This window comes from Amborella trichopoda, chromosome 2 (genome assembly GCF_054954075.1).
Source record: "Amborella trichopoda isolate Santa Cruz 75 chromosome 2, AtrichopodaSantaCruz75HAP2 v2.0, whole genome shotgun sequence".
Taxonomy (NCBI): domain Eukaryota; kingdom Viridiplantae; phylum Streptophyta; class Magnoliopsida; order Amborellales; family Amborellaceae; genus Amborella; species Amborella trichopoda.
The window spans coordinates 14,638,481-14,666,406 of record NC_142337.1 but is presented as its reverse complement, the minus strand read 5'-3'; the positions used below and the strand labels follow the sequence as shown (position 1 = coordinate 14,666,406).

At 37.9% G+C, this 27,926-nt stretch overlaps 1 protein-coding gene across 5 annotated transcripts; it reads right to left on the bottom strand.

Moving 5' to 3' along the window:
* On the bottom strand, positions 1–26,315 carry LOC18445033 (AICARFT/IMPCHase bienzyme family protein). Of its 5 annotated transcripts, none has more exons than XR_016049294.1 (12): positions 25,879–26,111; positions 22,054–22,129; positions 13,110–13,206; positions 11,123–11,225; positions 10,752–10,885; positions 10,487–10,664; positions 10,252–10,409; positions 4,096–4,305; positions 3,212–3,559; positions 1,908–2,153; positions 1,307–1,433; positions 1–403 (listed from the first exon to the last, which is right to left on the bottom strand). XR_016049294.1 is itself a non-coding variant. In XM_020674020.2 (12 exons), the coding sequence occupies exons 2-12, from the start codon at positions 25,928–25,930 to the stop codon at positions 252–254; spliced, it is 1,632 nt and encodes a 543-aa protein (XP_020529679.1). In that variant the 5' UTR covers positions 25,931–26,005; positions 26,234–26,315; the 3' UTR covers positions 1–251. The 5 variants fall into 5 exon arrangements, 4 of the variants coding, with proteins under 4 accessions (XP_020529679.1, XP_088714271.1, XP_088714270.1 ...); XM_020674020.2 differs by lacking the exon at positions 1,908–2,153 and adding an exon at positions 26,234–26,315 and having other exon boundaries at positions 10,252–10,406; positions 25,879–26,005; XM_088858145.1 differs by lacking the exon at positions 1,908–2,153 and adding an exon at positions 26,234–26,313 and having other exon boundaries at positions 25,879–26,005.
* Positions 26,316–27,926: the final 1,611 nt, after the last annotated feature.

Genomic DNA, 27,926 nt, shown 5'->3' with positions numbered 1-27,926 from the left:
TAGCAGAAAAAGTGAGATTTCAAATCAATAAAAACAATATCCACCACACAAGAACTCCATTACATGCAAATTATATCCAAAATAAGAACATAAATTAAAAAGATCAACAAGCTCAAAATCCACATGCCGGTTGCTTGTGCGGGGTTTTCTAAAGGCACATCCTTGAGAAACCCCTTAAGCTCTCTAATGATGCTCCTTTCCATGGAGGCAGCCCTTCCACTATTTCAAAAAACCCTAATATTGAGGATGTATTAGTGCCTGAAGTGCCTCACTCGAGTAAAGAGAAGGGAAACTCCATACTTGTTGCAACAGTCAATGGCATCCTGATCTCTTATGCTCCCACCTGGTTCTGCTATTACACTTACTCCACCGTCACAAGCTTCCTCAACAGCATCTTTCCAAGCTATTGAAGCACAATTTATAAATATTTCAGAACCCCAGCACAAAACTACGCTCATAAACTTTACATCACTCGAGTTTTTTGTAAAAAAACAATCAGGAACAAAATGTGTAGGTACTCCCTCGGGCAAATGACTTATGTAAGAGGATTCTCTTGATAATGAATTTTGAGATCCATTTTAAAATGGGTATTTTTCAAAGAAAAATAAATAAATGGATTCTGAGTACCTAAACACCTAGATCTGACCATCCAAGAATTGGAAAGTGAATGAGCAATCACATGGAACGTTTTAGACAGATTCAAAAGGTGCGTATATGCACCTTGATTCTATCTAAAAAGGCTCAGATATGCACATTGTATCCGTCTAAAGAGTTGTCCCTTAACTCCTGGCTGTACTTGGGGCTGTAAATTTACATTTTGCTATTGCAATGGCATTTAACCTTTTTGGAAAAGAAAAACCACAACTTAAAAAAAAAAGGGCGCAAAATATTTTCTAGAATTTCTTATCTTCAATTCTTAAATCTCCTACCATGCCAATGAGTTAGAGAGAGTTTAATATTTAAGGAATTCTATACTATGAGATCATTCACCTTTCAGTACAAAGAGATCACAATCACCTTTAACAATCGGATATGAAATCCGATAGCTTGGGTATGTCACACGTTGCAAGAAATTTTATTTTGAGTGTTGCCTAATCAAATACACACCCACAGCCTGATTTCACATCTAATGATCAATTGTGAATGTGACATCCTTGTGCTACAAATAAACGGTCTTATTTTCCAATACTTAAATTAGGTCTGGTAAGCAAGACTAGATGATTAAGACTTCCCTATTAAAGAGACTACTCTCTCTCCTCCACTCCCCCTTTCTCTGAGCTGCCAAAAAGTTATCAAGGATCCTTACCAAATGGGAAAAAAGCATCACTGGCAAGAGCCGCGCCTCTAGCCTCTTCTCCAGCCTTTTTCATAGCTATCCTAAGACTCTCCACCCTATTTGGCTGGCCACTCCCCATTCCCAGCATGCAGTTATCCTGTCAATCATCACCCCCAAAACTCATAAATTGGAAATTTGGACGAACAGATGTGGAAAGAAATAAGCATCCTCATACAAGAAACAAACAGATTAAGATTCATTTCCCTTTTTTCTCTTTCAGGGATCTCAAGAAACTTTTTAAGTCTTTGAAAATACAACTTAATACTTCATGGTTATCTTGAATGAAAGAACAAAATGACTTATCTGCTATCAAGCCCACATATTTTCATACAAGCACTGTCATAGTCAAGATACGACATAATCGCAACAACAGCCTCACAGGGATCTTCTTTTTTATTTTCTATAAGCATGAATATATATATCACTCCCAACAGCTAGTGGAGCTCACTAAGGAAATACATGACAGCATCCCAAATCGAACTTTCCTAATAGCATGGCATCTCATATCAAATGAAAAAGCATACTTCAATCCCAAGGACCATGGAACAATCAAAGCCCTTACATTCATCACCTGGGATAGTGAGGGAGAGAGTGAGTTGCACTAGAATATCACATAATTTGAATGGTGTGTCCACCCTCCATCGCTATCTCTCGTTGGGAGCACCCAGGTGATGTAGTGGGCTGTGTTGAAGCCCTTAGAGGCCTTTTTCTGGCACGATTTGTTGGGCAAAACCAGCATAGCTGGTTGTGGCATTATAGAGCTTCAGCTGTCGTTTCCGAAATGGGCTCACAATGCGGGATCAAACAGTTATGGTCTCTGCAAGTTTCGGGTATAATTTTTAGGGTAGAATAACATTTTTGGGGGCAGAGTTGCTTTAAATTCTTTGTTACTGGTTTAATTTGGGAAATAAAAGCATAGGGAAGATTAATTTGGGTTTTGATTTATTTGTTAGGGATCAAGATAGTAAAACACTTTCGTCTTTAATATTTTCTAAGACTTTAGGAATCCTATTTTGGAGAGAAGAGCTACCTATTATATGAGGTCCTAACATACGAGAATTGCAGGGAGTTTGATTAGTTTTGGAAAAGGGATTCATGCAGGAGTCCAAAAGGATAGGGATAGAGTCCTTTAATGTAGGATTTAGAGAGCGTGTGGGTAACAGAAAGGAGGATATTTGGCATATAAATAGAGGCTATTTGAGAGATTTTTTAGATATGAATAATATTTGGGGAAAATACTATTGAAGGGGTCGAACCCCTTTAAAAAAATCATTAAGGGGTTCCAAAGATCTTAATTAACATTATGGGGCTTCACTTTTTAATTTTCATTTCACATACATATCCCCTTAAAAAAAGTAAAAAATACCTAAATTGCCATCATTCAGGATCAGGAACCTTGAACAAGCAAGAGAATTTCAATAATTTGACCACCTTAAAAACACAGCGGTACTCTAGCCATTTGGTAGGGGCCTCTTAGAATGGTCAAATTACTAAAAAGACCCTTCTTGTCGAGCCTAAATAAGGGAAAATTTGGCATTTTTTTTTTTTTTTTGAGGAGATACCTGGGTGAAATAAAAAATAATCTAATGATATTTAAGATGCTTTGACCCCCTTGATGATTTTGTAAGAGGTTACGATCTCTTCATGACATTTTCCTTAATATTCGTTTTGAGAGGTCCTGGTTTCACCAAAGAGAGCAAAGAAGCTTTGGCTTGTAAACTTACACCTTCAATTCTCAATCAGAGTTTCAGATTCTTATTTGTAGCCTATTCTTTGTGAATTTTGTTTTGCATCAGGACTGTGGTTTTTCCATTGTACATTAGATCATGGTGATTTTCCTTTGAAATTTGGGTAATGTATAGAAAAGTAACCAACCTTGGCTAATACAATGGCATTGCTCTTCACATGCTTAACACATAGCCAAGCAAATTCAGCATCACGAAGCACAGCTTCTTCAGGAACCTTTTTGGAGACAACATTGAATTCAATGTCTTGTGGGGTTAGATCATCAGACTCTTGAGCTAACCACCCTCCACCAACTTGTCTAAGGGAGAGCTTCCCTTTCTCATTTTTCTTTGCCTCCAGGATCCTCAGAGTCTTTGACTTGCCTTTAAGAACCTCCAGACCCTTTTCTGTGTACTCGGGAGCAACCACAATCTCATAAAACATTCGTGTTTCACCATCTACTGGGCTTCTGAACTCCCTTATCTCTTTAGCTAGAGCCTAAACAGCAAGAGGCTATTAGTGAATCAAATAAAGGAGAAGGAAAAAATAAATCAAGTTAAAAACATACTTACAAGACCAGTATAAATCATCAGGTAGTACAAGGACCCCAAATCTCATGCAGATATTTGGACCAACTATTTCTGCTGGGTGACTATTTCAACACTTGGAAGTAGTTTAAAATACAAGACAACAATGTTGTGTTAATTTACGAGTTTTTTGAGGGTAAAATACCAAAATATAAATTTCAAATTTGAGGGAGGTAAAGAGACACTTCAGATAATTTTTTTTTGGCATACTATCACTGCATTTGGATAGAAAATTTATTTAAAATATATTTGCTAGGGTCATTTTAGCAAAATACTAGGGGTAAAATCATCATTGAAAAATGTGATGGGTCCATACACCTGCTTAAGATTCCATATTTCTTGACCACCAGCATCATTTATGCAGGTGTTCCAAGCAATGACCAGATATTTTCCCTGATAATGAACCTTTTTAATAAGAGTGTCTAATTGCTCGAATGGTCTAATTACCTCATCCACTGCAATATTAAATGCTACTATCCCACCAAATGCACTGACTGGGTCTGCTCTCACTGCCAGTCTATAAGCTTCTAAAGCATCAGTCCTCGATGCCACCCCACATGGATTCGTGTGCTTCACTATCACACAAGTGGGGTTCTTGAATTCCGAGACACAGTTCCAAGCTGCATCTGCATCTAAATAGTTATTGTATGACATTTCCTACAATCATAGGCATTTGTTAGAAATAAAACATGTTACACATCAAAAAATCATAAAACAGTAGTGACATCAATCAGATGCATGGCTTCAAGTCTCAAATTTTAGCATGTTAATATGACTTGGATATCAGTTTAATGGCATTTCTGGTGCATTCTATTGTAAAGAGAAAAGTCTCAAACTTCTGATATATGAAACAGCTTTCATCACCTCAAATAACACACAGACAATCATACTCATCAAAGTGCTTCTAGGATTCAGCGCATATGCCCCAACTTGTGCATGCACATGCACACTTGAAAACACTATAAGTTGGGCCCTAGGAACCTGGTAATCTTCCATCTCCAGATTGGTGACAACAAGCTGGCTTTACATGATGAGAAGGCTGATTAGGTTATGAAACTGAGGATAGTGCTAAGGTGATACAAGATGATTTCTGGTCAGATGACCAATTTGATTTAAAGTACAACCGGGCTGCAGGATATCCTTGCCTCTAAGTTGGCCTTTGAGAGTGTGGGTAGCCACAATGTCTACCGTGGATTTGCCTTTTTGCTTTGGTAAACTGAACAAGGACCGCTAATAGAAATGCTTGAGAACAAACTGGGTTCCCTGGAAAACCATTTCTCTTTCATTACTGACAGATTACTCTCATCATGGCAACTCTACAATATTCAGGTACATTACATGAATATCAGGTGCCAATATATGGGACCTTTTAAGACAATTTTTAACCAGGCCTGCTATTAGCAGGTATTTAAACCTTTTGATCATGGCAGTTTGGGGCTTAGGCATCTGAAGCTCACCAAGAAAGCACTTCTTAGGAAATGGCATTTGATACGGGAGTAGGCTTCAAGGATCTATTGGTTTGGCAATCATAGTCTTAAGTAGAACAGAGACATGCCCTTGGTTAAAGCACAGTAGAGCAATTAGGTTTTGGAGGGGCACTTGTTTAGAAGAGAAGAGTTCAACTGGAGATTTGTCTCACATTAGATTCTATTATAATATGTGGCAGGTAAATGGAACCACAAATTTCTCTTTTTGTTTCTATTGATACCCACTGTATGCGTTGCCCAAGGACTTCTTTAAGGGTGGATGGGTGATTTTGGTTCCTTGTTCAAACAAACTCTTGGGATGAGAAAGCAGATGACATAGACAGGCAACTAAGTTGCCTCAAGTATTAACTTGTCCCTAAGGGTGGTGTTGATAACCACAACTTACCTTGAGATTGCAGTGATATAGACTAACAAATCTTTTTTCAATGCCCTGACCAGAAGTTTGATGGTAGCCTTCATTACTTGTCTTGTTTGTGGCATTCCAGCTTCTGGCCAGGTGCTTGCTTTGGGTTGGGTACCCATGTAGACTGGTATTCGGAAGAGTGCTGATCACAAGAAATGAGGTTTCATGCTTTCACATATGCACTTTATAATAGAGTCAGAAAACCATCTGCTCTCCCTTTTGCGAGACAAATTTGGGCCCTTTTCCTAGACCCTATTTGGTAAGTGTTGGGTGAGGATGTTGGTTGATCTCATGAGGTGCGGGTTCCTGGCCCATTTTCTCCAGAGAGGTCTTCTTTGAAAGATATGCTACATGACAACCTCTTGGAAATATAAAAACAATGCAACAATGGGATTTTGAATAGCACGTGTACCATGCAATCTGGTCAAAGAAGGAATAAGATATTTATGTATTTCCATGGGCCATTATCCTTGGGGCCCATTTGGGTAGGAGGATTCCTAGTTTCCAACCCTGGATTTTTAAAATCTATGAATTCTCTAGTTTCCATTGTTTGGCATCTCTAAAATGCTCTATTCCTTGAAACAAAGCTTTCTCAAATAATGTCAGCCTTACCCATTTTCCTCATTATAAAATTCTTGTTGGAACCCACTCTTTTAACTTTTTGAAATTTTAATATTGAGAAAGGAATGCAAGTATTAGAACTAACCTCTCTCTCTGCTTCACCCCCTCCCTGTCTCTCCTGCTCTATTGCTCTCTCTACTCCTCTCTCTCCTCTCTACACCTTCTTTGTACTCTCATCTCTTTCTACCCGTTTTCTCTCTATACCCTTCTCTTTCTACCCTTTTCCATCTTTCTCTCTTTATGCCTTTGTCTCTCTACCCCTTTCTGTCTCTCTCTACGCCATTCTTTCTCAACGCCCTCTATGTTGGTGCTGGGAAGTTGTTTATACCACCTCTATGTTCAAAAAGGCACAAGTGGGGGCGCCTAGGCGTTTTGGTGGTCTGGCCGCCTAGGAACAGGGGACCTTAGTTTTAAATGAATGCTCGACATAAATTATAAATGAAGAAAAACATAAGAAACTCGATATAAGTTTGAAATGAAGATATAAGATGTTAGTTTTCTCGACACCCTAGTCCCGAGAAACAATGAGTATATGATGTCAATCTGAAAAAAATAATCACATATAACTTCACATAAGAATTAAGATATAACATAATTATTAATTTATCAAATAAAGTAAAACAAAAATAAAATATCAAAACATGACACATTGTACAAAACAAGAATCAAAAGAATTCGATATGGGCCCAATTTCATCATCCAAATGAGGAAAAATTCAATTAATCACAAAAAAATTCACAATCTTTCAACTATAAGTAAATATATCATCATAAAATAAAAAAAAACAAATGATTCACAACATAATACGTTACAACGAAAACAAAGCAAAACCCTTATTCAAATATGATAATGCTTTAAAAATATCAAAATCAAATAGATGTCGGCATGTTGGTGCAAACCTCGGCTATTGAGTCGCCAAAAGTCCTCAAAATCAACTACTAGAAGCTCCAAAAACACCAACGAACTATTGCCTTTGTTTTGGGAAAAAATAAAAAAATTATCGATCTTTCGATAAATCACAGATTTCGAGGCTTTTAGGGAGTTTTAATCTCCCAAGGAGCCACGGATTAGGTTGTGGGGGTTTAGAATACCCCTAAAATCCATAAAGGGGGGGAATTACTAATTTTGAGTTTTGACCCTAGACAAGGGCATTTTTTCTGCCCTCGGTAACCTACATCGAGGTGGCGCCTAGGCGGCTGCCTTGACTGTAGTGCCTAGGGGGTGCCTTGCCCACCTAGACGGGCGCCTAGATGCAAGCTGCCTAGGTGCCCTGCCTAAGTTCTGCCTAGGCATTTTAGCAATTTGGTGGCCTAGGTGACCGCCTAGGTGGCTAAGCAGCCAATTTTCGAACATTGAGCATGGCAATGATTCAACTGGGCACCACAATGGTAACTCAGATATGCAACATAACAAAGTGAAGTGCGCTGTAGAATGTCGGTTCCTAAAGCTGCGGTCATGGATCTGGAACAGAGACCATGATAGTATGAAATCCAGGCCTTATGGCCAAATTCTCAGGCGGGCCAGATAACTCCATTTTTAGATGATACACTGAGGGAGCAGAGCTCATTAACTATGTTCTTGATATCGAGGGGAAGGAAGCTGAGAACTGTGACAGCTGGTAAATCTTCCAGATTTTCATGAGCACTATAGGCTTCACATCTCTACCGGCTTCAGAACACCACAGGCTCTCTATGAAATCCATGTGCTTCAGCTGCACAGTAAAGGGCATGGTGAGGTCCTGTTTTCACCTAAAAAAACCCCGTTTTCTCCCACTAAAAGCCCTCTCTATGCCACCTCTCAGGCCCAGAGACACTAGAGCAAGTTTGCCCAGCTCTCAAGCCCAAAGATGCTGGGCTCTTTTCATCCTCAATCCAAGAGCTCAATTTTTTTTTCTTTTTTTTTTTGAAGATCTGGTGACAATATATTAATATATAATATGTGCTTTTACAGAAACCCACAAGGTATGGAAGTAGGCATCCCACATACTGGGTGCTCAAATCTGTACAATCAGGGTAGGAGAAGCAGGCGTATGGAAGTGGAGATGAGAAAGTGGAGAAAAATCAGGTAAGTTAGAGAGAGAAAGAGAAGGGGGGGAAGTGGGAGGAGGGAAAGGGATGAAGATGTACAACCCACTATAGTCGTGGGGGAGCAGAGGGAAGACTACAGAGAAAAGATCACTGTAGGGAACCCACATCCCCGAGCTCTATCCAAACCGCAAAATAGCAGACTGAGAAAATATCCAAAATTACAATTGAAAAGATGTGGTTGTGAAGACAGCTCCCTTTTTTGCCAATGAATCAGCTATTGCGTTTGTCTAAATTATTATTAAAGAAAAAATAAAAAAAACTTGAACTTCAAACCCTTGAACTTCAGTTTTCCTCCTACCCAAAGGGGGCCTTAAAGGAATTCCATGCAATCAGGATGAAGGACCCCATCCAATATTGCACAACAATGACAAACAGTTAGGCTCCTAAAAGTATACAAGGGATCCGGACCCAATCGGATCCAAATCCGGATCGGAATATACGTGGGATCCGGATCCAAAAGATTATTTTATATATTGTTTTATATCTATAAAATAATATATAACAAAAAATAATGTATAACATATATATAATATATATAAAATAATATATAATATTTTAATAACGGGGTTGGATCCACCTGTACCTGGATAAATAACATATATGTAAGGAAAAAGTTTATATAAGGTTGCAACCTTAAAATATAGAAATAAAGATGCACCTCAAAAATCCATCTATTTTTTTTTTTGAACTTTGAAAAACCCTCTAATTGATCATCTCGACATCGAGATATATGAATATGAAAAAAAAAAAGATTTTGAGTCCTAGAAATAATGTATCTTGCAACATACTATCTAGACTATCCATTTTCAAGATTTTCATATGTTTATAGATCTACTTGATTTTAACCATTTTTGGAGTTTAAAATTTTATAATTAGATATGAAAATAGATTTTTAGATAATCCTAAGAATTTTTACACCAAAATTACATGTTATAATAAAATTTGGAGATGCACCTTAATAGGATTGTTTAAGGTTGCAACCTTATAGAAACCACACCCTTTATGTAATATACATAAAATAATATATAATATTTTAATAACCGGGTCAGATCCACCTGCACCTAGATCCGATTTGAATTACTCTTCAAATCCAAATTTTGGATACAGATCCAACCCATGGGATCCAAATCTTGGATCTAGATAGGGTCTGAAATTCGGGTTTCAGATCTAAATCGGTTAAATTCTCAGCCCTACTAAATCCATACCTGTCTCCCAATGGTGAAGGCCATTTGAAGGGCTATACCAGATGGGAGTTTCTTTTAGTAATTCCAGGCCATTGGATTTTCTAGGCATCTTCAGAAATGAGCATGGCATACCAAAGATATTTTTAGGACCAACTACAGGAGAAGCAAAGGCTTTGCTAATAGGCATTAAGGTCTTTGCACAATGTCCCTTAGGACCCAGTTATCAAAAGGATATTCCTCTAGTAGTATTAGTTGGGCATGATGCGAACCAGTCCCTCCATGGAGGATCGTGGCCATTCTAAATGAGGTTGCTGAGATACGCAAGTCCTCAGTGATACCTTTCTAAGGCCAACAACCAACCATGAGGCTCAATCTGTTGCCAAGAATAGAGTCGGTTGGGATACTTCAATGTTGGGAATTCTACTCTAACCATTGGGGGAAGCTTCGACTTTGAGGACTATTCATCTTCTTCATTGTACATAACACCAAACTTTAGAGAATACCTTGATATGGCAAACAAAAATTTTGCCATCAAAGCTAGTGAATTGATGCTGCAAGTATCATCAACAATAGAATCATCAGTTAAGCATGGTGCCATTATGTTTCTCATGTGTTGGATATGGGTACCCTCAATTATCTGAAGCAGAGAGAGGGAACGTTAAGAACCCTTGAAAATGAGTTGGGCATCAGAGTAGCATACAGAACACACCCATATACTACTAGCAGCATTTAGAATGGAAAAGGGCCATGCAACCATGGAAAAAGGGCAAGCAATCCATGAATATACTTATTTAAAAAAGACATCCATGAATATACTTCACCTTTCCGTGGTGTTGTATAGCAGTAGCAATTCCACCAGCATTCACCTCAGAAAGGCTTTTATCAACATAAAATGCAGCTTTCTGATGGGGATTTTCACCATATCTAAGTGATGAGTTCAGTGAGAGAGGCACAGTAAAGCTCGGAGGGAACTTATCTGCTAACAAAAATCACAAATGAAGGTGTTAATGTATGGAGATCAACTACCATTATACCAAAAACAGGTTAAACTAATACCCCCTCCGGATTGCTTCCATAACCATTCTGACACTGCCGAATCATAAGATGCAACATGCTGAAATGCCTTCCATGCCAGCTTCCTGCGGAACAGCTGTCCTTCTTCTTTACCCCCTAAATAATCTAAAAGATCTGGATAATCTTTGGAGTCAACAACGACCAGAACATCCTTATGATTCTGCACAAGCAAAAGTGAAAAAACAAAACCAAACTTTATCACAATATATTGAAGTGTTCAACAGAGTATATTTATAAAGACAATGACCTTAGCAGCAGCTCTGATCATGGCAGGTCCACCAATATCGATGTTTTCAATACCATCTTCAAATGCGATTTGGCTAGAAGAAGAAACTTTCTCATAAAAAGGGTACAAGTTTACCACCACAACATCGAACATTCCTGCAGAAGAAACACTGACAAGGGTAAATTCAAGTATGGGGCATTTCATCTAAAATTCCAAGTGCTACAGGCATTTGTTTTAAGCAAAAGACAGAAGGTTTCCAATAATGCAAAAAGGCTATATAGAACTGATTAAAACCGAGAAAACAAAGTGGTAGCATGTACTTGTAGCTACTAGCAGCAAAGCAATAATGCAAGCACAATTTAGGTTTGGTAAAACCAGAACCCTCAACTCACCAATCCCATGCATATTTAGAGCTTCCATGTGATGACACTCATCCCTTTTTGCTAGTATGCCCCCATGAATGTAAGGATGCAAAGTTTTTACACGACCATCAAGCTGTAGAAAGAAAAATAAATGGTACGATTATCTGATCTGATAAAAAGAATACTCAGGCATTTGCCTTTTGTTAAAAGAACATTTGTAATCCATTTGGCACATGTCATTTAACTGCTCAAAGATCAGCAGGTCAAAACTCGAACAAATTACATTCTTATAAATGACTCACCAATCATTTTATACCTTGAAAAATATTTATATAAGATATCTCCTGCAGCGTCAACAGGAATAAGTTGCCATAGAGAAACATCCCTTTGTTTGAATAGGGATAATGGAGCTAGACTCATAAACAAACATGGAGCTCACGTGAAATTCCCAGTGAGAATACATACCAAAGAGTTCAATCAAGAATGCGTGAGGTGGAATTTTTTAATGTACAAAAAATTATCAGGGGAAAACAACTGAAGAAGCCATCATTACATGTAATAAAAGAACGACATGTAAGGAAGCATCAAACCAACGAAGATAGTTGTAATTGCATGCATAAAATTATTCATAAGATATAAATTCCGCCACTTGCGATGTAACTGTGAAGAACAAATGTGGGTTTCAGGTACACTACAATTGCTGCACGAAGATGGCAAATGTACTAAAAGATAAATCATAAAAGGTAAATCCCAAAGAACTATGCCTATTATGATGCAATTATTTATGCAAGTGACAGCAACGAGACCCTAAGTAGTTATTGCGCACATGATATGAAGTTGCATCGCCAGTGATAATGCATCCCCATAAAATATGGGGATGGGGGCTAGAGGGGCAGGTATCTCTTCCCAATTTTCTTCTATCTTCTTATGCTTTATCGAAAAATATGTTTCTTCTTATGGTTTTATTAAAAAAATGTCTTCTCATGAGCCAACACCTCATAGAAGCTAAATACATAATCATTGTTCACTAATGATGATAATGCAGTGGCAACACTCATCCCCACAAAATTCGAGATGGTTGGGAGCGCCAACCCCTTTTAATCATGGTGATAGGGCAATGTGGGGTACAACCTTCAATCTCCATTGCTTTTACTTTGCAAAGATCTATGACCACTAACAGCATCATCCTCATCTGATGATGATGACAATAGAGGCCGTACCCCAGTATAATTCAAGAAGGGGAACCAACAGCCCGCATCCTTGCATTTCATGAGGATGGGATGCTGCTCATGATGAGAAATGGGTAAGCCCTATTACTCTAAGGAAAGGAACACAAAGGGATAGACCAGTCCCAATAGGAGATAAGGAAAAGAAAAAAAAACTATAAATCTACGTCCATGCATTGGTAACTATTTTAAAGAAAACATAATCCTACTAGATGCATTATATGTATTATAGAGTCATCATTTCTGAGATGTCCCCCAACCAAATAACCTTCAGAAAGTGAAGCTTCCTTGTTGTCAGCCCAATACTTGGAAGTATGCCTCTGACTTTTGCACATCAAACAATACTATGAGCATAAAAAGTTTCCTTATATTCTTATAAGCAAGAGTTTGGATTTGTTCCAATAGCTTCACTTTATTGTAATGTCACACAATTTACCAGAAAGTGAGACCGAACATTAGGGATTGCATCTCACCTGCGTTTTATGATATAATTGCAAATCAAGCAACAAAATTGACAGAGATCTACTTCAAGAAAGAAAATGTGGAATAGCATCTAAAGCTGATCTTCAGAAAACAAGATGAAAGATGTCAGAGACTTCAATAGGTTGAGGTTGTATTTACTGATGCTATGACCATTTTTCTAAGATAGGCGAGTAATGACTTTAAAATTGTATGGGTAAAATATCCACAACAAACCAACACACTAAGTTTGCCTGTCGAGAATGCATAAGAAGCCAAACAAAATAATATTTTTCAAATAACCATGGAACGAATAAAGCCTAGAAACATACCATTTCCGGGAAGCGAGTAATTTCTTCCACTTTAGTTACAGGAATTCCAGCTTTTTCTAAACTAGATGCTGTTCCACCAGTTGAAACAATCGAATACCTATAAGCACAAGAAGCCCGCACCAGATAACAATCAATGACAATTTAATTTACTAGGTGAAATCCCAAGCAGAAAATATATATAAGCTTCTAAATGTGCATCTATCCAGCATTTTCAATTAGTTTTATTTCGAAGCATACCATCAGCAATTCAAAATTCAATAGTTCAGGAGACTGATGTCCCACACAAATCAAATGCATGATCTATTTCAATAAAAATACGAAAACATACAACTATAGTGCAAATTAGTAAATGCAGAGAATCGTGGTTGATAATGTGGAGATCCTAGTAACTGAAGCAACTGTTTCTTGTTCGTTGTAACTAATATTGTAATGATTCTGTGAGATTATACAGTTTCTTAGGTGGGACAAAGAGCACATCACCAAGAATGGGAAATTACAAAAATGATTATGAAATAGGTACTAAGCAATATCATGGGAGGTATGTACAAAATTTGGGGGAAGTGTTAAACAGGTGGAAGATTCTCAGTGATGATGATAGAGGGAAGAATAGTTCCTAGGCAAGCCAAGGAATCTGCCTTGGAGTGTGCTTCCCACAAAGTGCATCCAAAGGACATCACCACTCCTTTGCAAAAAATGGAAAATCTGCTTGAAGATGTTATCCTATCTGCATGGGCATAGGGCAGCTTTAGTGGCCCATTGGATGATGCTGAAGGAATATCCTTCAATGAGGATCGAGGATCCTAGTCTCCATTATATAGGGAAAGACCATGAAGAAATGCCAAAGACTCAGCATGTGAGGCATCCCCACTGCCAATGGGACCCATGAGTGATAGAAGAAAGCAAAGTTTCAAAAAGCGCTAGGCTGGTCCTCGGCGGCCTGGGGGTCTAGGCCGCCCAGGCCTAGAACTTGGGTGGCACAGTTGAATCCAAAAAGGATTCTACAGTTATATATTGTATAAAAGATAAGAATTAGGAATTTAGGGCATATCAAAATTCAAAATATACTACACATTAGCACACACTCCATAAGCACAACCATAAGTGAGTCCATATCCAAATAAAACTTAAAATTTACCAACCAAATTACCAAACCAAAGTTACCAAATACTAAACCAGTAGAACTACAAATCCACTATCCACAAGACCACAATACACAATCAAGAGGAAGAAACCAAAAATGAAAGTAATACTTGAAGACTCAGAAGAATCTTCAATATTTCAATCAATGTTCAAAGTTTAATCATTATTCAACTTTCATCATTCATCATCAGAAAAGTACGGTCAGCTGCATTTGCATCATATTCAATGCGCTATCAGAGTCGTCACCCTTGTCGACGTATTGGTCGTCCTCCTCCGTCTCTTCTGAATTTGCCTCTTCTTCCTCCTCTTCCTCCACCCTCATCCTCTGTGTAGAAGATCTAGTAGCTCTAGGAGGGTCAACTAATGTCACTGAAGCATCCATGACCATGTCCCTTGTCAATCCTTCATGCCCCTCGACCTCATCATCATCAACTAACCACTCCATAACATTGTCTATATTTTTTTATCTGATGGGGTCTCTCTTATCCTTGTTAGCAAACTTGTCCTTCAATAATATCTTGGATATCAGGATCAGGGACTAGCACATCTACACACTTATTAAATCCAGACATAATTGTGTTATTTGTTTATATAGCATTGTCAAGATAAAAAAAGCTGGGTTCAAATAATAACCAATTGCATGCAATGGCCGATGTAGCTGCCTATCTCACTTCTCATCAATAATCTCCCAAACAGGCTTGTAGCGGTTCTCATCAGCATCAAAATTTTGGGCTATCTCTCTTTTGCATTTCTCATAGCCTCATACATGTAGCCCATAGAAGCCTTGTCACTATCAACCATGTGAAGGGCTTTGACAAGAGGAAAAAATACCTTAAGAGCACCCTACACCCTTCGCCAAAAAGCCTTAGAAATGATAATATCTCTCACCTTCTTCCCAACCTGATCATTAGACCACTTACATGCTCTCCAGTCATCCGAGGTAAACATCTGCCTCAACTGCACTCTCCTCGAATGTATGCTATCTAAGCATAAGTACCAGGTCACAAATCTCGTGACCCCAGGCCTTACAATCTCTTTCTTCTTTGTAAATCTACGCATCATGTTGAGAGTGACATGGTGGCTATAAATGAAATTTGTAACTGACTTTGCCTTATTCACTGCACCTGATATCTTGGTTAAACCACCAAGAGCCTCAAACATGAGGTCTATACAATGTGCTGTACATGGTGTCCAAAGATTCTAAGATAAGCTATACGTAACAAATTAGCTGCAGCAACATTAGGAGCAGTATTGTCTGTGACAACCTGTACAACAAGATGCTCCCCAACCTCCTTGATTCCCTCCTCTATAACTTGGAATATGTAATGGGCATCATGGATAGGATCTGAGGCATCAATAGACCTCCAAAACCCAGTCCTAAAGGACAATTCACAAGCAAATTCATCTTACTTATCATTCCAAGCATCAGTCATAATAAAAACCCCATACTGAGCCCATGCATCCTTCTTAACTTCTACAGCGTCCTTTGTGACACTCACCACTTTTTTCAAAAGAGGCTCTGTAAGCTCATATAGGGTTGGGGGTTTCATCTCAGCCCCAAATTGGCCAATTGCCTCTCCCTCGGCATAAAAGCTGCTTAGGCGAGCGGTATTGAAAGGAATGCCCGCCTCATAAAACCATGTAGCAACATAATAAGCAGCTCTATCTCTCTCTTCCTTCATCATTCTATTTTCAATGGTGGTTTGCTTCTTTGTTTTCTCTCCTACAACCTCAGAGTCAGGCCGAGGCCAAAAACTATCCATTGGGCCTCTAACCTGAGGTTTCTTACTCCCAAAACCAAAAGCAATTACAACTCCCTTTCCCTTCCTCCTAATAATGGATTGTTCTACCTCTTGACACCCCTCCCCAATCCCATCCTCATCATTATCATCATCATCATAATTGGCCCCAACCCCATACGTAATCTCTGCTATAGAGGTAAATCTCTCATCTTTTTTCATTTTTACCATACTAAAAAAATTGGTTATTTCCTCTTTAACAACATCATAAAATCTTTTTATATGGGGCAACATCCCCCTGATACCGGAAAGATGTTTCTTGAACCAGCTTATACCCTCTTTTGTATCCTTCTCACAAAACTTACATCTTATGCAATTTTTATCACTAAGATCTGGGTTGTAGCCATATTTCCAATCAGGATCACCACTCCTATTAGATCCCGAAGAAGACATCTCAAAATAATGCAACTTATACAAGCAATAAAAAAAAACACTTACTTTGATTGCTCAATCTCCAAACTTCCACCTTATAGATGCTTCTAAGGAATCAAAATCTTCTAAAAAAACACCCCCAATAGATTTATAAAACATTAAAAATTAAATCTAATATCAATTGGTGATGTTTTGATCAATTTCTCATAACTTTGAGAAACCCTTCAATCCTATAGAAATCACCAAAGACCAGTTTTTTGGGGGCTTTCTCTCTCTAAAATGGGCTCTAATGAGTTTTAGGTTTCAAATGAACCTAAAACCCCCATTTTTGAACCCTTAGTATAAAAAAAGGGGCAAAAATAGCCCCCACCAAAAGCTTTTTCCCCCTCTGGGCAGGGCACTGGACCTGGGCGGTCACCCAAGTCTGGGCGCTGGGCAGCCGCCTAGAGGTTTCCTGAGAGCCCGCTTGGGCGCCTAGACCTGGGTGATGCGCCCAGGCTCCCAGATCCGCCTAGCGGCCGCCCAGACGCTGAGCGGTCCGCTTTTTGAAACACTGGAAGAAAGTCCCTATTATGTGTTCGCAATAGGCCACCAATGCCAGCACGGCTTTGATTCCCATGGATATTGCCAATCGAAGTCTAATTTAGGTCAGGGGTAACCATTGAGGAGGTGGTGATGGCAGAAGCGATTTTAAAAGATGGCAACGCACCAATTGGAGAGGGAATTCGAGGTAGATTAGCAGCAAAGAGTTTGTTTGAGGAAGCCGAAAATATAACATGATGGTGGATGGGTACAATGACAACCCTTGAAGATCCTTCGATTCCTTTTGAGCTGATGGTGAGGTGCCAAAGTAGCCTACCAGAGGACGGTATGGGAAGAGAAAAGTGTTGTTTGTACGGACTTCCACCAAAGGGGTTTTAACCTGGAGAGGCCAAAGAGGTTCACAAAATGAGCCTAAATTGTGACTAACTGGGGGCACAACAAAAAGAGATGGGAGCAGGATTCCTCTTTGTTACCACATAGGACACAACTATTGGTTAGATGGGATCCTCGTTTTTTATCTTGTCCAATGTTAGGACTTTGCACAAAGCGGCAAGAAGGGAAATCTTGCACCTTCGATGGAACCGATGGGAGCCAAGCTCTGTTTACAGTCACCGGATTGGGAGTGGATGTTGCCAGGCTTTCGAGAAAAGAAGAGACTGAGAAAGAGCCACTCGTCCCAAACAATTTTATCGGCACCAGAGAGGCGTAAGACGAAAGCCCTGAACCGAGCAAGACGGGAGACAAGCTGGTAAGCTTCAGTCCTAGTGAGGTCTCAACATAGGATAGGAGTCCAAACTGTACTCCCAGCCACTCAAGAAGCATAGTCAGCAATAAAGGGCCTCACTATCTATAGCAGTGCTGTAGAGGGCAGCGAAGGCAAGGGTTTAATCTCCAAGCTAGAGGTCTTTCCAGAATCTAGTATGGTCCCCAGATATTGGTAGGAAGCACACACAATCTAAAAAGTTGAATACCATAACTATCAGATATTACTGATCTCCATACTTGATCCTCATTAGTGGTGACCACCATTTGCCCACGAGGTGGCGTTGACAATTTGGCCGTTTCAGAAGCCTAGGTCCCTGGAGGATTCAGGTTTTCTATACCTGGTCCCACCTAAACAGGTTGAATCTGTTGAGAGTTTGAACTTTGAACTTACATTCTAAAGGAATTCTGCATGAGATGTTCAAGTTTCAGTGACACTATGACTGGCACGCAAAAAAAAGGAACATGGAATGTTGGGATGCTTGCTAAGATGGATTTGATGAGGGTAATACGGCCACCAACAGAGAGTAAGCGACATTTACAGGTTTTTCAACTGTGGGGTCCCACTGGGACGTCTTTGGTTTACCCAAGCAGAGGGGTAACCCTAGATATTTCTACAGTGGCTTGGCTCAGGTGAGGGATTCTTGATTAGCACCTGACTGAGTCCTTCCTCTAAGAGAACATAGAGAATCTTACATTTTCATGAGGCATAGTTCTTCCCATTGAACCTTTCAGTCTTTAAACGTTCAGCCATCAAACCTTTGGCTGCCATTCTCTTGACTAAAGAAATAAAGAAAATTCCTAAAACTATGATAGCAAGAGGACCCACTCTGATACCAATGACCTTGCATTACAACCCTCAACGGTAGTGCTTATGCCGAGGGGTAAGGGTTTTAGACATGACCTATGCAATACCGCTCAACCCTAGGTGACTCAACCAATGGTTCATACACTCCCACTGAAGTGTGCATCCACTATAATTTTTATTTTTTACATATTCTTAAGGCCTTTACAGGCTGCAAACCCCAATCATGCATGTTGACCTTTAGGCCCATCTCTAATTTGAAACAATGAATGAATAGCCCATATATTGCCGACTTCTTGAGGGGAGGCATCAAGGACCACCAAAGGGTCATCTGCATATAGAAGATGAGAAATGGTGGGACCACGAGGGGACGAAGAGAAACCTGTGAGCATACCATCCTTGTAAAGCTTATCGATGGACCTGCTAAAGACATCAGCTACACTTGCGAATCGGAAAGGAGACAAGGAGTACCCTTGTCTAAGGTCCACTTGATGAAACTGAAGCAATTATTATCATCTAAAAACTATCAAGGTATGTTTTTGAGTTACTAAACTAATCAGCACTGAGTAACAACTTGGACTCACACACAATCCAACAATAGAATAGCCTTTAAGCACATCTGGAATGAAAATAAAGTGTAGCATTTTGTCTCTCTATCTAAAACATAATTTTACAAGCGTAAAGAATTCAACTTGGAACAAAAATCAGGAACAACGACAAAACCAAAACCATTTATCAGCATGTAACATCAACCATTGTTGAATGGTCCATGTTATGTGCTTAGTAGTGTATAAACCTCAGCCTCTAAACTCTGAATTCCTCGCTTGTTTTGCCTCTATCATAGTTATCAAATGCGACCACATAAAAGTGGATGTGCCCTCAGGCGGAATGCATACACCTGCAGATGCAACATTTCATGATGCTCCCATGTATGAGGGCACACTGATTGCATATACAGGTATCTCTCTAGATTAACTGCTCATGGGCAGAAAAAATGCCCACAAGTAGCAGCATTTCAAACCCCACCCCACCCCCCCACCCCCCCTCCTGTCTTTTTTTCCTTAAAACCATCTTTTCATGGTTCTACGGGGATAAAATTGTACAAGCTATTATTGATTTTTTTTTAAAAAAATCAGATACAAAGATTCCAATAAAATTTGAGGATTCTTTGTGCAACATTCAAGTCTATTTGTGCATTAATTTGAAGGATTTAGGGCAAAGATTTCCCAAGTAATTGGGGGTTTCAAGGAGTGAGGAAATTAAAACTTAGCTATCGAAATTTCTTTTGATTCTGGGTTTCATTCTGGAACCAGGATCAATTGTGCTTGTGATTTACTTTCTTTTTTTGAATGTTATGTCATGACTCATGGGCATTTTGGGTTTGGGCTGTATGTTACAGTATATTGTACTTACTGCTAGATGCTAATATACGCTTTTAGTGCTTGGTTGGTCACTCGGTATAATACATGTTCTTTTTGTTTTCTTTAATTTAATGAATGGAATGGATTGATTTATTTTACTTGTTAATTGCATTAGACTATTAGGGAATGGAGACAACAAACTCGATTACTCTTTTTAGGCTATCAATTACTCAGACAACAGATATATTGGAGATAAATACTAAAGTAAAATGCTAACTATTATATAAATCGCATATTCTTGTTATTCTTTGTACTTTTATGCTTTTATAATTTTTTATATTTGTTGACTGCATTGTAAGTGATGTGCCCACATTGGGAAAGCATTGAGCTGCATAGTGCATCAGAGCACCTAGCACATTGGGTCCACATCCCACATTTGACAACGATGGCCTTCTATTATTATTTTGTTGTTGAAATCAACAAATAGTCTTAACAGTGAACTGGAAATGGTGGATGTGGACTGCCTTTACACATGAGGTGAACTTAACAGAATATGCAACAGCAAGGTTTTGGGGTTATTGAAGTCTACTAGTTCGAATAGGATTGGAGAATTTAACGTCTGAATATGTTAGGATTGAAGGTAATTAGGTGAGGTGACACGAAAGTGTTAGATATGATTAGGGAAACAATTAGGGATCGATTCAAAGGGTGTTGAGGGGGGTTGAAGTTGCTCAGGTTCAGCAAGTGCAATTGATAGATAAGAAGGGAATGAGGTAAGATTAGGGCTAATAAAAGACTGATGGGGCTTAAGGAAATTGGCACTGGTTTTGGGAAGGAGGTGGGCTCTGTTATCAGGGCTTGGGAAGGGTCGATGTAATGGGGTACAAATAGGGTGCCAAGGAAACTTGGATGGGGGAGTGACACAGAAGAAGGGACCCAAGCTTAAATGGGGAGAACCTCCAAACACAAAAGCTTGGATTTTGGGGAGTCTCAACCAAAGGAAGAGACGGGCCCTAACAATTAAGTGTATACTTCCCTAATCCTAGGGTAGAGTTCTAGAATCATTCTCTCCACAAAATAGTTGAGGAACATCTCCTCTAAAGGTGGCCTCTCACCACAATTGCAATGCAAGTTTTATTACTTGATTTTAATTTGGCAATAGACCTACATGGCTATTTATTTGATGTTTGAAAGTCTCCTCATTTTAATTAGCTTGGGGCACAAGCAAACTCTAGTTCCCTAAACTTCCTGATCTTCTAGATTTTTTGAAAATATGATAACTAGTTCCTTATAGTTTTAGAATACTAGATTTTTAAATAAAATAAGGAAACAAATTTAACTGGAAAAACAAGGAAAGAACATAAATTTTAAAAAGGCTCTCAACTTTCTGATCTACGGGGTGTACAATCTTCTCGAAGAGTGATTTTTAAGAAGATTGCCTATGTTACCCACCTTTAGGTTTCTTGGATTCCATAATGGAAAGAGAAAAATAAAAAACTCAGAAAGTAAAATTCATTATTGACTCTTCCAGCAGGCTTCAACTGTGATTTAAAGCCTAAAAAGTAAGAATTAAGGAAAATTCATATAGATAAGGATTGTAGATCCAGAAGAGATATTCGATCTAAGCCACATCCATAGTGAAAAGTATGCCATTCAGAAAGCAGTCTGCATGCACAAGAAACTTTTTAAAGCATAAAAGGTGCAACTTTGAATGTCAATAGTCACCTTAAACTAGTGTTTACACTCAGGTGCAATAATATGTCTCTAACATAGGACAACCCATGTGAAATGGAGTTTTTGAAAGCTCTCCAGAAAATTGTTTCTCAGGCAAAACATTGTAATCGGAAACTTCTCACAAAATCGAATTCTTTTTTCTTTTTTTAAGAACTTTTCCACATAGCCAATTTCAATTAATCCATTAGTGGCTAGGTGAAGGAATCTTCAAAATGTTTTAAATAATCAGGGTACAGATCACATAAACACATTACCTATTCTTATCAAAAAGGAAAATAAACAGTTAGAAATATTAAAATGAAAACAAAAAATAAACAGATGCATAAAATGAAAACAAAAAATAAACAGACGCATAGAGAAATTCTTGATTGCTATCAGTTTGGTATCATTTAAGCATTTGATAAAGGGAAATTAATGAAATAACTCACCCTAAATCTAGAAGTCCTTTGGCAAGGAAAGCCAGGTCTCGCTTGTCTGACAAGGATATCAATGCTTGTTTACTTCCTGTCATAGTAACAAATGAATAACCATATTTCTTTATACTCAGGGAGAATAACATAAGAAGGCTCACCCTCCAAATACGAGCAGAAAACTACTCTAATACCGAATGTTAAAGACTTTTAAGTGTTATCACTGCAACGCCCAAGTAGACGCATGAAAAATTAACTTGCTAAGAAAAGCCATAAGAGAACGTTCCTAAGAGTAATTGTGCGAAATCCTGGACTAAACCAGAAGAAAAAACAGAATGGAAGGCATCATAGGATGTTAAAGCATGCATCATAAATGTTTCCATTTATAAGTAACAATAACCTAAAACATAACCTCTTGAAGGAAAGAGAGATGCACAAACTAAATACACGAATGCCAGGAAGGAAACACAGAAAAGCAATGGAAGATATATGGGAATGTTGGACTCCAAGAATCAATTCTGCTACCCTGAACACAGATTAAACTAGACAAGAAATCCAAACACCCAGAAAGGACCAAGACTAACTGAAAGCGGCAAATCACCACCTTTTCATAGGCTTTCCAGTAGCAAATGGATCTATGTCTCATCAAAAATGCCTCTCAAGGCTCCAAAAGCATACAGAATTAACAATTACCCAATGATGCTAAGAACATCATTGTGATTAACAAATAGCTGTTAGTTCTGGCAGGAAGTTGAGAATAGCTTGTAATTCTCTTGACGAGATTAGGTCAACAAACCAACATGGATTAGGGAGAGAAACAAGGACTACCAGCATGACATGTTTGGTTTTAAATGATATAGACAACATAAAGAATAATAGACATAATAATAGATAGAACCACCACACTATTATTGAACACTCCCTTTCAAACTCAAGGCAATGACAAGAAATAAGCAAAGAGCTTGTTCACTAAAACCTTGTGCATCAACTATGGGGGCCTTGGGAACAACTTGAGAATTAATAAGGTAGGAGATGCAGGATAGTTGGTGCATTCAGTCCATGCGCTTCTCCAAGTAAAGTGTCAATCATGAACAATGTGCTCAGCACAATTACGAAACAGCAGGTTGGTAAGCCAACTGAAGAGCACATCTACTATTATAGTAAAGTGGTATAGACAAAAAAACATCAGCATTATCCGGTGGAATAGATTCAAAAGCATTATCCAGTGGAATAGGATTCCGCAAAACCTATAAACATTCAGAAGTATCTGTTGTAGGTAGTACCATTCCCAAAGAGCCATAAAACCAAATTCCACCAAATATCTTTTTCTTTAGAAAGTTTACTATAATTGCACTACTGAATGTATACAAAAAATGAGGTGACCCTGTAAGGGCACTCTATACATAACCTGTAGGGTCCAAAAATTCTTACAATTAGAAAATTACAGATCAAAGAAGCGAGGAAAGAAAAGGGTGCTGCAAAAGGCTAAGGCCCCAACAGGGCATTGGAATAGGCCCCCTCCCTAGCCAGTCAATCTACTTTAGAGTTGGCTTCTCTAAAAGCACGGCACCATGAGATTCTAAAACCACGGGATAAGGGGGAAATCTCATCAAATACATTGTCTAGGCGCCATGGCCAAGAGGAAAGATTAGATGCCCAAATGATGACTTCTTGAAGTCCCCTTCCACCACCAGATCGGGACTCCATGTGTGGTCAAACTTGCGAAGGCCCTCCAAGAGGGCTGGGGCCTTAGCAAGAGTGGAGTCCGCCATACCGATAGGGCAGTAATAGGATAAAAAGGTGCATCCATTACTCAATCGAAACAGACCCCCAATTCCGGATGGTCCAGGGTTCCCAAGGGAGCAACCATCGAAGTTAAGCTTAATGGAGCCCAGTTCTGGTCATCTCCAAAGTTTACGAATCCCACCAAATATCACAAACTTTCATACCGCAATTCATGCACATGATGGTCTCATATCATTCTAAGAAAAATTTCCACAAAACAAACCAGCAATATTCAAAATGATAACCTTGGGAAAGTCCAGCACATCAACATTCCACTTAACTGTTAGAGCTTCAGAGAGAGAGAGACATGCTAAACAGCACTCCCATACTTAAATTACGTTGAAATCAAACCATGATACATATAGCATACAATTCAAAATAACATGAATTGGGAATTTAATTTCCAATATCCAACTTCAATTATTCATGATTTTTTTTATTATAAATATCGGTGAAAGTTCAACCAAGTAATACAAGAAAAAATCAGCTGAATCTCCATTATATCAGCCAAAGTTGTGGAAGAGAAACAAAATTCATTCATAAATACATATGCAGATGACAAATGATAGTAAATCTAAAAAATAGGTGAATTGACACAAAAAAAAAAGCATTATCCTACATAAATGGATAATATAGATACTTTGGCCAACGCCAGCCAAGATTGATGGTAATACTGCCTTCAAATGATAACCAAGAAAAGCTAAACACTAACTACAAGCTACAGATTATAGTACCTCCACATAGACTCCTTTCCTACAACCATTTATGTGCTGAGAATCCTTGATATCTCTCTGTATATCTATCACTATATGGTAATACATCGAAACATGCGAGATATCTATCTATATGTCTGTCTGTCTCTATATCCAACTATCTATTTATATAAATAAATGTGTGTGCAGACACACCTACACACACAGATGCGCAAGAACAAATGTGTAAACATATAAGTGTTTATATGTGTGTAATATGTAAGCATAGATGCTCACATGCATACACATAAAGAGAGAAAGAAACACACTTACATATGTATGTCACATGCATACACATAAAGAGAGAAAGAAACACACTTACATATGTATGTCACATGCATACACATAAAGAGAGAAAGAAACACACTTACATATGTATGCATGCATGTATCCTTACATAAATATGTAGGAAAGACACACAGACATACTTGCAAATATGCATATCTGTGAATAAATTCGTGTGTATGTGCATGTATGCACATGTGTAAAAGAAAAGACAAATAAATGAAAGAGAACCAAGATTGAGTGGTGAAGAAAAGGCTCAGATTTCTATCCAAGCTTCAGAAAATACTCTAGCCTTTTTTGGGAAAAAATTGGAAAACTGAATTTTGGCCTGATTCTAGATTGCATCTCAGGATGAAGGTTTAAATGAATATAACCATTGAAAAAATTCTAACAACAATGTCGTAGCTTCACACCTCCCATGGACTTCATTCTAGCCTAATGCTGACTTTCAAGCCACATTCCGATAAGGTATGAATCAATTTTATGCAATGAGAATTAAAATAATTGTCATAAACCTTGCTAAAGTCGAGGTATACAACACTCGAAACAAAAATTTAAGTAAATTTAAGTAGACAAAAAAGAAATAAGGAACATAACTGCAAGGTCAGCATCTCAGTGGAAATACTATCGCAGCAACAAGGCATTTTTACAGAAGGCTCAAATTCGATGCTTTTCCTTAAAGAAGGAGAACAATTCCAGTAAATGACGACATTGACAAACTACTATTGTCATTTCTGAAAACATCGTGCTACTATGATTTTTCTTTTATGAAGGTTACTATGATTATTTTTTTTTTATTTTGGCTTTTCCTGCTAGAGTTTACAGTGAAATCCAACCATGGATTGGGCAGTCAGTGTCTAGGGAATGATTAAAAAAATAAATAAAAAGATAACCAAAACGATGTTTTGATCCATTAACCAATACTGCGACTAACCAGTAGATAAGAAACGATACAGATAAACAACCAAAAATAATTTACAAAATATCAATATCAACAGTCATTTGAGAGAACTAAATGTACCGGTGCGATTGGCCATTGCAGGAGCTGAGCTCTGAGCAGAGGAGGCAGCCATGGATTGCAGAGGCCTTAGTGAGATGGAGCGACAGCAGAGTGAAGATGAGCGATGGCCAATTGGCAAAGGAACAGGCTGTAAGAAAAAAAAGCCCAAGAATCCATGAGAGGAAGGGAGAGGAGGAGAAGAAAACAGGAAGCAAGAAGAGTGGGAGAAAATGTTTTGGAGTCTTGATGTGGACAGTGAGCAGTAGGCCATTCCTAAGTGATATATGAGTGAGAGAGCGAGAGAGAGAGATGGGTTTTGTTGCGGCAGATGGAGTTTTGGCGTTGAGGAGAGAGAGAGAGCTGCAATTTTGTGCACCTTCCAAGAGCGGGAACAAGTTGTCTTTTAGACGGGGACATTTTCCGTCGCGAATTATATCCCAAACAATTCATCTTGCACCTGTTTTTTTTTTTTAAAAAAAAAATTATACAAAGTTGCATGTACTCCAAAAATCCAATGGAAAAGGAAAAAGTTAGTTTTAATGTTGATAAACCCTCTAATTGATCGAAAAACTAAAAAGATTTTGCGTCTCAGAAATAGTGAATCTTGCAACACATTATCTGGACTGTTGATTTTTTAAATTTTCATGTGTTTATAGATCTACTTGATTTTAATATTTTTAAAATTAAAATTTTATAATTAATTGTGAAAATAGATTTTTAGATAATACTAAAAAAAATGTACACCAAAAATACATGTTATGATATTATTCGGAGGTGTGGCTTAATTAGATTATTTAATGTTGCAATCTTATAAAAACCACACCTTTGTTTTTTGGCTTTGCATCTAAGCCTTTTTTTTATCCTTTAGACTTGATTATCTATTTATGGCATGTTTAGTTTGTGTTAACTATTTCTTGATAAATATTTGTACATAAAAAATCCATTCACGTGGTCAGATGTAAGAATATTTTTATATCAATTAGTTGCCCATTGTTGTAAAAATATATATTGTGATCAATTGGTGTGAAATTATTCCTATACATTCTTTCACATTACCAGAAAATATTTTCACGCAAAACAAACTTGTGTTGGAGCGCGTATAGCATGCTGCCATAGCAACATATGGTAAAATAACAACTCCCTTGGAATTGGAATTTACTTATCAAAATTTTGGGATCTATCTAAATATCATCAATGATTGTTTTTAACAAAAAAAATTGCATTTTGGGATCTTGAACACCTCAATTTTGCTATAAAAAAATGGAGAGTTCATGTTCAAAATTGGGACTTTATTGTTTTTTTTTTTTTGAGGCACAAATATAACATAACTTGATTTTTTTTGTATTTGAAATTATGTGTTGGGTTTTAGAAATTTTGGGGTCCAAAAAAGGAATCCAAGCTTGCGTTTTACCCAAGGGAGCAATTGTACAGTATATGCTTCAGTGGGACCACTTAATGTTTTTACTTTTGTTGAGCCATAAAAGCATATAAATAGAACTAAGAGTTGCTTTCAGTTGATTTTTTTATCTAAAATTTTGAGATTCATCTAAATTCTAAATATCGTTAGATGATTATTTTCAAGAAAGCACTTTGATCGTGCCCTCCAAAAAAATTGGATGGTTCCAATTCAATCTTAAGGCTTTAATTTTTTTAAGGCATATGGAGAGCGCAATTATATATTTTCAATTAAATTACTACTAAAAAATATGTGATACATAAAGAGAGAAAGCTTTCCTACATTAAACTAAAAAAGTAGGAAAACTAACCTATTCTGATTTTGAGCTCAATGAACCCCTTAGGTCTTTTGCCTAAGAGAATAAGTACATAATTTGGGCAAGCTTTCTATGTTTCCGTTATAACATAAAACTTATATACTTCCCTACACTATTTTAATTTTTTATATAAACTATGTTAACACCAAATTTTGGGCGTCCAATCCTCTATTAAAAGCGCACTTTTAAAAAATATAAAAAAAAATTCGCCATAAAATAAAATAACCAAAATACCCTTGAAAGTTTGAAGGGTTATTATGGTCATTATAATTTTATTGAAAAATTAGTTTTAATATT